Source organism: Ovis canadensis, chromosome 7 (assembly GCF_042477335.2).
Source record: "Ovis canadensis isolate MfBH-ARS-UI-01 breed Bighorn chromosome 7, ARS-UI_OviCan_v2, whole genome shotgun sequence".
Lineage (NCBI taxonomy): Eukaryota > Metazoa > Chordata > Mammalia > Artiodactyla > Bovidae > Ovis > Ovis canadensis.
In genome coordinates, this window is record NC_091251.1 from 53,294,230 (window position 1) to 53,308,146 (window position 13,917).

The 13,917-nt window shown below is 35.3% G+C and overlaps 1 protein-coding gene across 2 annotated transcripts in view; it reads right to left on the reverse strand.

The window, feature by feature from the left end:
* Positions 1 to 13,917, reverse strand: part of NEMF (nuclear export mediator factor) — a 54,812-nt gene that overhangs the window by 23,400 nt on the left and 17,495 nt on the right. For both annotated transcript variants that reach the window (XM_069596130.1, XM_069596128.1), the window contains exons 8-16: positions 13,007 to 13,080; positions 12,084 to 12,154; positions 11,928 to 12,003; positions 11,484 to 11,546; positions 9,525 to 9,602; positions 9,224 to 9,432; positions 8,810 to 9,001; positions 8,308 to 8,371; positions 4,135 to 4,223 (exon numbers count right to left, since the gene is read on the reverse strand). In XM_069596130.1, coding sequence (XP_069452231.1) covers positions 4,135 to 4,223; positions 8,308 to 8,371; positions 8,810 to 9,001; positions 9,224 to 9,432; positions 9,525 to 9,602; positions 11,484 to 11,546; positions 11,928 to 12,003; positions 12,084 to 12,154; positions 13,007 to 13,080 — 916 coding nt within the window. The remainder of the gene's footprint in view (positions 1 to 4,134; positions 4,224 to 8,307; positions 8,372 to 8,809; positions 9,002 to 9,223; positions 9,433 to 9,524; positions 9,603 to 11,483; positions 11,547 to 11,927; positions 12,004 to 12,083; positions 12,155 to 13,006; positions 13,081 to 13,917) is intronic.

Below are 13,917 nucleotides of genomic sequence, written 5' to 3' on the forward strand. Positions count from 1 at the left end.
AGAAACGTAAATTAAGGATGTATTTTGTAATCATCCTAGCAAAGGAATGCATAACTAACAGGCCAAAAGAAAGTCAACGCATCAAAAGAAAGCAATAAAGAAGACAAAAAAGAACATAGAATGGGACACATAGAAAGCAAACAGTAAGACAGTAGATTTAAGCCAAAATATATCAGAAACTGTATTAAATATAAACATAGTCAATTCTCTTGGAGATTCCCTGGTGGCTCAGATGGTCAAGAATCTGCCTTCAATGAGAGAGACCTGGGTTCGATCCCCAGGTTGGGAAGATCCCCTGGAGAAAGGAATGGCAATCCAGTCCAGTATTCTTGCCTGTAGAATTTATGGACAGAGGAGCCTGGTGGGCTACAGTCCATGTGGTCACAAAGAGTTGGACACGACTGAGTGACGAACACACACACACAGTCATTTTTCCAGGTAAAATGCAAAGACTGTCAGACTGGGAAAAAAATAATATATATATATCCTTTAAAACATAAGGATATAAAAATGTTGAAATACAATGACAGCAAAACATAATACCATGCAAACACTAACCAAAACCAATTGAAACAGTCTGAACATTTCGCACAGACAGATAAAATAGATGTAAGTTAAAAGGACATTTCATTAAAAGTAGTAAAAGGCTCAACTACTGAAAAGAGAAAACAGTTCTATATTGGTATCACCTAACTAGATAGCCTTAACATATATGAAGCAAAAATGCAAAAGTAAAAGGAGCGACAATCCATAATTGTATGATACTCAACACATCTCTCTCAGTAATTGGAAAAACAATCATTAAAAAGAATCAAAGGTGCCAAAAATTTGAACATGATTAATAAACATGACTTGATATTTAAAGAAATGTACTCAATAACTCTAGAAAAGACATTCTTTTCAATTATACATGAAACATTTATAAATAAAGCTGTCTATAGACTGGACCAGAAAGCAAGTTTCAATAAACATCAAATGTCTGAGATACAGAATATCATCTCTATTACACCAATTAAGCTAAAAATCAGTAACAAAAATATAACCAATCCCCCTCTCAATATGTTCAGAAAGTAAGACATATACTTCTAAATAATGCACGGGTGGAGAAATCACATTGGAAATGAGAATATATCTTGACATGAAAGATAATGAAAATACTAAACAACAAAATGCTGTAGATGAAGATAAAGCCATGCTGATATAAATTTATTGCTTAACTATATTAGAAAAGAAGCTGAGGAAAGGGGGAAAAAAATCAATGAACTAAGCTTCTGTTTCCAGAAACCAGAAAGGGAAATGCAAAAAAAAAAAAAACCCAAAGAAAAGCACAAAGATGAAAATAATTCTTAAAATATTACATATATAATATGGAGATCAATAGTTAAAAACTAGTTTTTTAAGGATCCTAATACTACTGAAAATCTTCTGATCAGGTTAATTAAGAAAAAGAGAAGGCACAAGTAATTCTTGAATGAAAACAGAGAAGTAATTAAAGATTCTAGGGATGTTAAAAAGTTAAGTGGAGGGACTTCCCTGATGAACTAGTGGTTAAAACTCCACGCTTCCACTAGAGGGGGCACAGGTTTGATCCCTGGCCAGAGAACTAAGATCCCACATGCCACATGGTACAGCCAAAACACAGAAAACAAAGTTAAGTTGGATATTAATAAACTTTTTGCCAATAAATTTCAAACTCTGGACAAAATAGACAACATCTTAGAAAAGCACTGCTAACCAAAACTAGAAAATCTGAGTGGTCCTATTATTTAGTAAAGAATCTGAATTTGTAATGAAAAACTTTCCCATAAAGAAAATCTCAGCTGACTTCCATCAAGGACAGTTGACAAAGGAACACTTCTCAGTTGTTTTATGAGATAATATAATCTTGTATCAATAGCTAACAAAAGCATTATGAGAAATGAAAATTACACATCAATGATATTCAAGAGATGTTAGAGAAAAAAGAAAAAAAATTTTGAAAGCTGGAAAATAAATGGACAAGTGAGCTGACTCAAGAAGCTGAATCCTAAGCTGATGGTGCAAAAAGTCAAGAAACAAATCAACTTACGCTTGTGTGACCCATAAAAAGCACAAGGTACTGCTAGAAACAGGTTTAAGATGAAGTTTAAAACAGAAAGGCTGGCTAAAAATCTGATTAAGAAGTAACAACTTCCCTAGATCTTTCCAGCTTTGAACATGGTGGTAATTACCCCTTCAACATTCTAACAGAAAAGCCAGAAATTAAACCTATAAAAAGGGTACAAAGAGGATCACTGGACTAGAGAAAATAAATCACAAATTACATATATTAATATGTAAAAATAGGGCAATTAAGTAAATGTATGAAATACTGGATACTAAGACTCTCTAGCTTATTATTTCCACTGGTCCCCTAAAACGGAGACAACCAAGTCTTCACTTTACAAGCATAAGCAAAAGAAACTTTTCTAGGAAATGAGACCAGCTAAAGAGGCAAAAAGTGGCAAAAAGACATTAAGAGTTGCACAGAAAATGGACCACACAGATTATTTTACAAGTCCAACAAACCACAAAGAACTTCCAATCAGCATTTTACAGTTCTACTAGAAAACATGAGCAGACAGTCTAGGATCACCAGACATTAACACAAGTGAACACTGGAGACAAAACCAAAAATAGAAAAAGAAACTTGGAGAAGACAGACCTATTAAGAAAAGAATATTAAATAAAATGTAATACAGCAAAACTATTCTCAGTTATAAAGAAATATACTGTTAAAAAACAGAAATTTTTAAAGTAACACTGAAATAACCAAAAATAGCTCACAACTTAAACATGATAGGAAGAAATAGAAGATCAAAAAATTCAATGGAAGGATTGAAGATAAAGTTGAAAAAAAAAACTCAGAACAAAAGAGAGAGATGGAAAAAAAAGCATCTGTTGAGGGGGTCCCATATGTACAAAATAAGACTTTTAGAAAGTAAAAAAGATCCAGAAGTTTACAGAAAAGCAAAAACAAGTTTCCTATTAAAATTCAACTGTCAAATGACACCAAATTTCAAGATCAAATCTGGAAGTTAATACAATGGAAAATGCCTTTTCAAAAGTCTGAGGAAAACATTTTCAAATTAGAATTCAATACCCATCCAAACTGTTAAGAGTAAAATAATTTTTTTAGATATTGGAGACCTCAAAATTTTACCTCTTACATACCCCCTTTTCATGAAGATTCTAGACCACACAGTCCATCAACAAAGAAAATGGAAGTTTGAGATTCAGGAGACAGGTTAAAGAGAACTTGCAGAATAGTAATAAAAGGAGAATTTAAAATGCTTAGAGAAAACACCTAGAACAAAGTAGATCAAAAAGCTCCAGGGAAAACTTCAGCGAGGAGATGATACTGATACGATTCCAACTGTCTGAACATACTTGGAAGATAATTTGAACATGATTACTAATAAGGACAAAAGAAAAAGAAAGTAAATGAAACAAGACAATTATTAACCTCAGGGAAGATAAAATGCTGAGCAGGAAAGGAAAAGAACGCAGAATACTGTATGAACCAGCTGTGACTACAATTTAAATATCCATAATACTCAATACAGAATATCAATCTTGACAAAATTATGCTGTAACTATATTGAGAAGCTAGGTGATGTGTGTGTATGTAATGGAGCACAAATGAAAAGGAAAAAATCTTCATCTTTCCATAATGGGAAGTTATTAAGAGTATAAAACAGAAAAATTAGGCAGCAATACATTACTAAGAGAAATGGAAGTACATAACGAAAGAATCAGCTAAAAGAACTAAAAGCTTCCTTGAGAGAGGCGGCAGTAAGAGCAGGCAGAGACTTCCCTGGTGGTCCAGCAGTAAAGAATCCACCTTGCAATGTAGTGACATGGTTTTAATCCCTGGTCAGGGAACTAACTCCACATGCCACAGAGCAACTAAGTCCATGGGCAACAACTCGATAGGCCACAACTATTAGAGCCTGCCCTCCTGGGAGCCCACATGTCACACTCTGAGACCACGAGCTACAAAAGTTTGCAGGGTTAGTGGTTTTTAACAAGCTTTGTAGAACTGCTTGATTTTCTAAACAATGTGCATGTAGAAGTTTGATAAAAACAAAATATATTTCAAAAATGAACACTTACCAATATACTTTTCTTGCTTTTTGAATAGAGGTAACTGTTTGGACTTCTTTTAAGGTTTGCTTTGTTTTCTTTTCTGCTGATTTGAATGCCTATTTATAAGAAAAGAGTTTTTAAGTAATTTGCTAAAAATTTTATTTAAATAATACCAAGTAAATGATAGGGCAAGAAATAGTTTAGATGTCATGAAATGACATAATCTATATATTAATACACACAACATGCACATGAAGGCAATGAAAAAAACTCTGCTTTAAACATTAAAATGATTTTAAACAAATATCTGCTCAAGACCTACAAAAAAAACAGGGGGGGCGGGGGAGGGCACGGTTCAAACAGTTCACTTGTTTACCAGATAATTAGTGCAACCATACAGGAGGTTTGGGGCTAGATGTCAGACACACAACAATGAATAAGTCACTGGGGTCTAGGAGAAGAGATATATAAATGCATAATTATTCAAATAAACATGGTAAATGCTACAAAGGATGCTACAAGAGTATAACAAGGGAGTCCAGATTTATAATTGATTATGGTAAAAGGTATTTCTGAGGAAATGGCACTTAGGCTAAAGCCTGAAGGATTAATGGAATTACCAATGCAAAGAATAAAAAGATAAGGAAAAGGTCAGCTTGATCAGCAAGTATGATCACAGGGTAAAGTGTCAAAAAATGAGGTTGGAGAGGAAGATAGAAGTAAGTCATGAAGGCCATTCATTTAACAGATTTTAGTGTGACTAGGTTCCAGGCAATATTCTAGGGACTGGGACACAGCAATGAATAAAACAGATAAAGATTCCACGTTCATACAATCTACATTCTAGAGGGAAGATAGATAATCATATGTTGGGGTGTATGTTTTTAAATAAGAAAAACAAAGAGTAAAGAGAAACTGAGGGCAGTCGTATTTTTACTTAGAGTGGTCCAAAAAGGCCTTTCTGATAAAGGCTTATTTAAGTAGACATATGAATGAAGAGGGGGATCCAACCACAAAAAATCTGAGGGAAGAACGTTCTCGGCAGAAAGGGTAGCAAGTGCAAACGCCCTGAGAAAGTAGCATGGACCACTGTTGTAGGAACAGCTTAAGATCCCACTATAGTTGGAAAGAGTATGTAACTGTCTGCTGCAGTTGCCAAATCATGTCCAACTCTTGCGACCCCATGGACTACAGCCCACGAGGCTCTTTTGTCTATGCGATTCTTCAGGTGAGAATACTGAAGTGGGTTGCCATTCTCCAGGGGATCTTCCCAACCAGGGATCAAACTCGTCTCCAGCACTGCAGGTGGAGTCTTCACTGACTGAGCCACCAGGGAAGCCCCGTGTAACAGGATACGTGATGTGATCAAAGGGAAGCAGATCACGTAGGACCTGATGGGCCAAAAGGGCTTTACAGTGTCTTAAATAAGATGGGAAGAAACTGGAAGATCTGAACAGAGAAAAAACACTTCACTTTTATTTAATAGGACTTATTGAATATGAGAAGACTCCAAGATGACACCAGCATTTTTAACTTGGGCAAAGGGGAAATTACTGAGATAGAGAAATCCAGTGAAGACAGGCTTAGGGGAGAAAATAAATACTGGAAATATACACATTTTAAGCAAAATTATATTTGAAAACTATTTCTGAATTTGAAAACCTCATTTAAAAATGGAAGAAATAATTCAGTTCAATTCAGTTCAATTGCTCATTCATGTCCGACTCTTTGTAACCCCATGAACCGCAGCACACCAGGCCTCCCTGTCCATTACCAACTCCCGGAGTCCACCCAAACCCATGTCCATCAAGTCAATGATGCCATCCAACAATCTCATCCTCTGTCGCCCCCTTCTCCTCCTGACCCCAATCCCTCCCAGCATCAGGGTCTTTTCCAGTGAGTCAACTCTTCGCATGAGGTGGCCAAAGTATTGGAGTTTCAGATTTAGCATCAGTCCTTCCAGTGAACAACCCAGGACTGATCTCCTTTAGAATGGATTGGTTGGATCTCCTTGAAGTCCAAGGGACTCTCAAGAGTCTTCTCCAACACCACAGTTCAAAACCATCAATTCTTCGGCACTCAGCTTTCTTCACAGTCCAACTCTCACATCCATACATGACTACTGGAAAAACCATAGCCTTGACTAGACAGACCTTAGTCGGCAAAGTAATGTCTCTGCTTTTGAATATACTATCTAGGTTGGTCATAACTTTCCTTCCAAGGAGTAAGCGTCTTTTAATTTCATGGCTGCAGTCACCATCTGCAGTGATTTTGGAACCCAGAAAAATAAAGTCAACCACTGTTTCCCCATCTATTTGCCATGAAGTGATGGGACTGGATGCCATGATCTTAAGTTTTCTGAATGTTGAGCTTTAAGCCAACTTTTTCACTCTCCTCTTTCATCAAGAGGCTTTTTAGTTCCTCTTCACTTTCTGCCATAAGGGTGGTGTCATCTGCATATCTGAGGTTATTGATATTTCTCCTGGCAATCTTGATTCCAGCTTGTGCTTCTTCCAGCCCAGAGTTTCTCATGATGTACTCTGCATAGAAGTTAAATTAGCAAGGTGACAATATTCAGCCTTGATGTACTCCTTTTCCTATTTGGAACCAGTCTGTTGCTCCATGTCCAGTTCTAACTGTTGCTTCCTGACCTGCATATAGGTTTCTCAAGAGGCAGGTCAGGTGGTCTGGTATTCCCATCTCTTTCAGAATTTTCCACAGTCTGTTGTGATCCACATAGTCAAAGGCTTTGGCATAGTCAATAAAGCAGAAATAGATGTTTTTCTGGAACTCTCTTGCTTTTTCAATGATCCATCAGATGTTGGCAATTTGATCTCTGGTTCCTCTGCCTTTTCTAAAACCAGCTTGAACATCTGGAAGTTCACCGCTCACGTACTGCTGAAGTCTGGCTTGGAGAATTTTGAGCATTACTTTACTACTGTGTGCTGCTTAATAAATATCTTCTGCTTCTGTTAGGTCCATACCATTTCTGTCCTTTATCGAGCCCATCTTTGCATGAAATGTTCCCTGGTGCTACTGCTGTTGCCAAGTCGCTTCAATTGTGTCCGACTCTTAGTGACCCCATAGACGGCAGCCCACCAGGCTCCCCCATCCCTGGGATTCTCCAGGCAAGAACACGAGTGGGTTGCCATTTCCTTCTCCAATGCATGAAAGTGAAAAGTGAAAGTGAAGTCGCTCAGTCGTGTCCAACTCCTAGCGACCCCGTGGACTGCAGCCTACCAGGCTCCTCCATCCAAGGGATTTGCCAGGCAAGAGTACTGGAGTGGGGTGCCATTGCCTTCTCCATTGAGTGCAATTGTGCGGTAGTTTGAGCATTCTTTGACATTGCCTTTCTTTGGGATTAGAATGAAAACTGACCTTTTCCAGTCCTGTGGCCACTGCTCAGTTTTCCAAATTTGCTGACATTTTGAGTGCAGCACTTTCACAGCATTCTTTTAGGATCTGAAATAGCTCAACTGGAATTCCATCACCTCCACTAGCTTTATTCATAGTGATGTTTCCTAAGGCCCACCTGACTTCATATCCAGGATGTCCAGCTCTACATGAGTGTGAGTGATCACACCTTCGTGATTATCTTGGTCGTGAAGATCTTTTTTGTATAGTTCTTCTGTGTATTCTTGCCACTTCTTTTAATATCTTCTGCTTCTGTTAGGTCCATACCATTTCTGTCCTTTATTCAGCCCATCTTTGCATGAAATGTTCCCTTGGTGTGTCTTAATTTTCTTGAAGAGAACTCTAGTCTTTCCCATTCTATTGTTTTCCTCTATTTCTTTGCATTGATTGCTGAGGAAGGCTTTTTTATCTCTCCTTGCTAATACTTTGGAACTCTGCATTCAAATGGGTATATCTTTTCTTTTCTCCTTTGCCTTTTGCCTCTCTTCTTTTCTCAGCTATTTGTATGTCCTCCTCAGACAGCCATTTTGATTTTTTGCATTTCTTTTTCTTGGGGATGGTCTTGCTCCCTATCTCCTGTACAATGTCACGAACCTCCATCCACAGTTCATCAGGCACTCTATCAGATCTAGTCCCTTAAATCTATTTCTCACTTCCACTGTATAGTCATAAGGGAATTGACAGAGATCACTGCTCATTTTTGAGATTGCGAAGAAATAATTAAGTCCATTAAATTAATAAGGCAGAGAAAAACAATGAACGTTTACTCTAAGACATATTAAGTACCTTCTCAGCAGCTTCAACAGTCTTCTGAGTTTTCTTAGCAGCATATCTCTTGTGATCATAATACCTAGAAAAATGTATCCCTTAATTTCAGATAAAATCTTTACACTTTAGTTTTCCATTTACATTATTCCTGATTTTAGAGACTCTCAAACAATTAAGAACAAGTTTTGCACATTATGTAACTTTGTTTTGTATGTTGTATATGAAAAAGTTAAATAATGTACAAGGTTTTAAAATATTTTCTGAAAAGTATTTCACCCCAAAGTATACATAGTCAAAATAATACCTCTTTATCCTTAATACCCTAACAGATTTATTGCAGATAATATTGTACCTAAAACTTATACTTATGGGAATTCCCTGGCAGTCCAGTAGTTAGGAATCCATGTTTTCACTGCAGGGGACACAGGTTAAATCTCTGATAGTCAGGGAACTAAAGTCTCGCATGCCTTACAACACAGCCAAAAAATAAATTTAATTTATACTTAAATTTGTGACTTACTTTTTGGCATTGGCATATGCTGACAAGCTGAGATCAACATCAACAAGCAATGGCCTGTTTTTCTGAGGCTTCTGCAGTTGCTTATTCTTTTGCTTTTTCTTTTTTCCTTTTGGTGGTTCAGTTTCATTTTTCTCAGTACTGATGTCACCATCAACATCGTCATCTTCCTCCTCTGATAACAAGTATGGATTTCTATTAAAAATATTCAATAGTATTTCACTAATGTCAATGACATCACTTTCTTATTTTTTTCTCAATGAAATCATAAATGGTCTACAGTACTTTAAAAGTTGCATTATTTTAATGTAAATTAATGTTTCCCAGTATTTTCAAAGAAAAATTTTCAAATAAATTTTTAATGAATCCAGTTTTAGCAAAATAAACATTAACTGCTTAACTAAGAACCAAACTTACCTTAGCAGCATTGTTACATGGTTTGTTTGTAGTTTTAATTCTTTGATTGCATTTGCAACAGGGTCTCCTTGAGCCTGGGCTTCTTTCACAATTAACCCGATTTCCGTCCAATCTATCTGGTTGGCTAAAGCACTTCGAACAACTTGAATGGCTCTGTCAACTATTTGTAAGTTCATTTCTATAAGTTCTCCTTTAAGTTTGTCTATTTCCTTAAGAAATAAGCCAAAAAAAAATTTGTTTCAATGCCAGTTAAACTTTCCATTTTTTAAAAAGTATCTGAAAGAAAGCTTAAACATGGTACCTGAGCCTGCTGAAGAGCTTCTAATCTGTTTTCGTGATCCTTTCGGACATTATCTAATTTCTTCAATGCTTGTTTTTCCTTTTGTTGACAAAATAGAATTTTTAAAAATCAGATTTCTTCTACCATCTGCACCGTCTCTCTCTTACCTCCTGAGACTCACTCTCCCACCCCTACTTCTGCCTCCTCAATGTTGTTACTAGCCAGCTAAAGCCCCCTGTAGTCCACCTCCCCAGGTCTATCCTACCCCAAAGTGTTTCATGATCCAAAATTACCTCTTCTGACCATCTACCTCCCATTTGCTATATAGGAATGTATATTTAAGATATGTCCCTAATGCCCTTGCGTTATTCAAGGCAGAATTCAAGACATTTTTCCCTATGACATAAATGTAAAATTTGGGGGAATGCATCCTTAGCATGAGTTCCTAAAATAGCATCTTTTTATTTTATTGCTGCTTTTAATTTCTCTTATTTGTATCTATTCTTTTTCCTAAATTTACTATACAAAGGTTGAGGGTAGTTATCTGACCTTTTATATAGTCAGTACTCAGTATCTGCAGATACAAAACCTACAGATATGGGAGGCTGACTATATTCATTGTACTATACCATTTTGTAAAATCCTGGGATTTCTGGTACCCACAGAGGCTCCTGGAACAATCCACTGCAGGCAGTGAGGGATGACTGTGTAGCATTTTATCACCTGGAACTTACATTTTAAGTTCCACACAACTTACTGATATGGGAGCTAATTTTTCACAATAGTCACAGCATCACCAATTAATGAATATTTGCATGCTGGATATAATATTAAAAATACTTAAATTGTAAGAATGGTGACTATTAAAAGAATGCACAAAAATTGCTAATATAATCCATGTGTATTCTGATGCACATAAAAATATGGGGTTCAATGTTACCCTTAAACATGTTTACTTGCTAAAGTGCTGCCACCATATGGCAATCATACTATGTAACTGGTAACCCACCTGCTTTGAAATTCTGATTTTTACTAATTAAAAAAAAAAAAACCTGAGGGTGGGGAGGACACAGGCATTCACGTAAAGTTTTTGCACATATATTTTAAGATCTTATGAATATTTTTAAAAATCAAATCTCCTTGAACTCAAGATGACTGTGGTCATTTTCTAAAATTTCTCTGCAGTGAAAGCCCCTTAAACATGGTCAGATGTGCTGGGAAAACATAGCATATTAAACCTTCCTTGAGGAGTCATGATGCACACAAAGCATATTAAAGGTCTAGTTCAAAAGCCCACTTTAATATATGTATTGAAAAACCTTCCCTCTCCTTTGGCCCAGGGCTTCCCTGGTAGTTCAGATGGTAAAGAATATGCCTGAAATGCGGGAGACCTGGGTTTGATCTGTGGGTTGGGAAGATGCCCTGGAGAAGGGCATGGCAACCCACTCCAGTATTCCTGCCTGGAGAATTCTATGGACAGAGGAGCCTGGCAGGCTACAGTCCACGGAGTTGCAAAGAGTTGGTCATGACTGAGCAACTTTCACTTCATTTTCACTCCTTTGGCCCATTTAAAAATCTCCTCCTTGAAACACTATTCCTTTTACAGCAAAGTTTGAGAAGCTCTGGGTAGTTGTAATAAAGCAAATCATACTAGGGAATAAATAACAGGCTTCCTTGTCACTGTATTTTCTGGTTTAGAGAGTATCTTATACACTGATAAAGCAAATGAGTGGGGTTTTTGTTTAACACTTGTTCCCCTGGACCTTTATCAATATTCCAAGAGATCAGGGCATTCCCATACTACTTCTAAAAGTCTACCCATTCCTGTATGAGAGCATCACCTACCCAGCAAACCACACTTAAGTCCAGTTTATATTAAATTTAATATAATAAATTATATTAAACATTATTTATATTCAAGTACGGTTTTATATAAACCACACTTAAGGTTTAATATAAATGTTTTAAATAATACCATACCTGTTGTAAAGCTTTTAAATCTATTTTCTGACCTTCTATCTTGGAATAAAATTCATCTACGGCCTTATCAAAAAAAAAGAAAAAGACAATCAACCAGCTGAAAAAAAAAACCTGAAAAATATGGTCTCTGCATCAAATTTCATACACAGAATTTTAGAGTCCATTTTGTTTCATAACCACTTGATGAACTTGAGCAGATTTCCAGTAAATGTATTATACAGTTAAACAGTCAAGAATCAAATTAAGTTCAGATCTTTGGTCCTTCACCTTAAAATAAAGTGACAACAAACTTTTCCAACAGTCTGTATCTGTGACCTCACTGATTTTTAATGTCCAGATTCATAGTGATTGTAGAGCAAAAATATTTTCAATTTCTCAAAGGAAGCTGGATTAATCTAATTCATATCATGCTAACTGGTCAAAAAACAGAATCAGAAAACCCACCTTGTCAAATGATTCAAATTCTATATATGGACATTGTGAATGTTGAGAAAACAAGAAAGGATGAAATTCCTCATACCTGTAAAACACATTTACTATATCACATTCAAGAACATTAATAAACACCCAAAGCAAACAGACCCATGCCTACATACTTACGTGAGTATGTCTTCAGTTGGCTTATCTACTTCTAGGCTTGGTTTTATTTCTCTTTTCTGAATGATATACCCCTATAAAAATCCAACATTAAAACTAATTTCTATTTATAATTAACAAAGACTGACTTTCCTTGAATGATATTGACTTTATTAGCTTATAAAATTATTCTAGTTAAAAATAATCAGTAGGATTTGTCTATTGATTGTATCCCTTCTCAAAATGATGTTTTTAAGGATCAGTAAGAATCATTAGAACCTACTAATTCACATGGACAAGAGAAAATCAGGGAATAAAGAAAATGAATATTAATGATTTGATAAAGTAGTAGGATTATACATGTGCATTTTGCTTTTTTCTTCCATTTTTCAGATGTTCTGAAATTTAAGAGCCAAAAGCACTTTACTTCCAGCAGAAAAAGTCTTTGGTTCACACTGCTGGTAGGAAATTTTAGTTCATTTTAATAACTGGGTGATGGGTACATTTGGACTGAATTTAGCTATAATTAATCAGAACTTTTCCTAAACCTTTTTATAAGTGAAGTTATACTTGGAATAGGAAAGAAAAATAAGATACGAGATAATTCAGCAGATATTTAATAATTAAAAAGATGCTAGTAAATTTTTAGAAAGTGATAGCAAATTAAAATGTGCTTTTCTATCTAAAAATCAACCTAAGAGGAAATATCTTCAAATTCCTCAAATTTCTGGGAGTGCTGATACTGACCCAGTATTTTGTAGAAGATTTAAGGAACAGAACAAAAATCAGAAACCAACAGCAATTAAAAAAAAAAAATACCCTAGAATAAGCATATTATAGGTGTTAAATTTCCAAATTACAACAAAAAATTTACATATGCTGATCCTTCAATAAAAATTCTAATATCTAAGCCACAACAATATATAGCAAATATTATGTGGCACTACCTTTCCATTGAAGCTGGATGTTGTTTTCATATACTCTTCTGCTTTCTGTAGACAAACAAGTACTTTTTCAATATCTAATAAGGAAATAAGAAAGGAAAGAATGAGTACCAATCAACTGTCCATTAGCCATTACTAAACATCTATGCAGAAAATAGAAAATGCTTATGAAATAATAAAGTTATTTAAGAAAATTAGTTATTTCATGCTTATAATCAATGTATTAAATAAGAATATATCTTGGTCACTTGTTGTCCCACAGCTTTTACTGAATCCATCTTTCCCCTCATGATCTGAAAGGTACTTCTGTTCATATGCTGAAGTCTCACATATATTTGGGCATGTTTCTGAATTCTTTATGCTGTGTATTCCTTCTCCCAAAACTTAATTCCTACAGTTTCATAATGCATTTTAATCTATGAAAAGATTATTCTCTATCATTACTATTATTTTCCAGAGTTTTCCTGAACATTTTTATATGCTTTTTATTGCACAGATCAGATTCATTTTTAAAAAGGAAGTATAATACCAAAATTAGCAATACCACCTGTTGGCATTTTGAACCAGACTGCACTGAATTCATATATTTCAGAAACTAAATCATTCATTTCAAACATTCAGTTTATATTTTTAAATTCACAAAAAATTTGACAGCACCCTAAACCTTAAGAAATAATATATAATCCCAAAACATAAATAGCAAAAATGATTTTTTTTTAATTTTACATGAGACTCTGCAGATAAAAACTTGTCAAAGACCAAATCTTCCATTTTCCTTATATTTCCTATAATTTTTTATTATCCTAATCTGGAAGTTAATTTAGGTTTAATTAATCTAGAAATTGAATTTAAGTAGTTACAAAAGCCTAATTCACTATATAGCCACAGCACAGCACTTACACAGAGTTAAAATG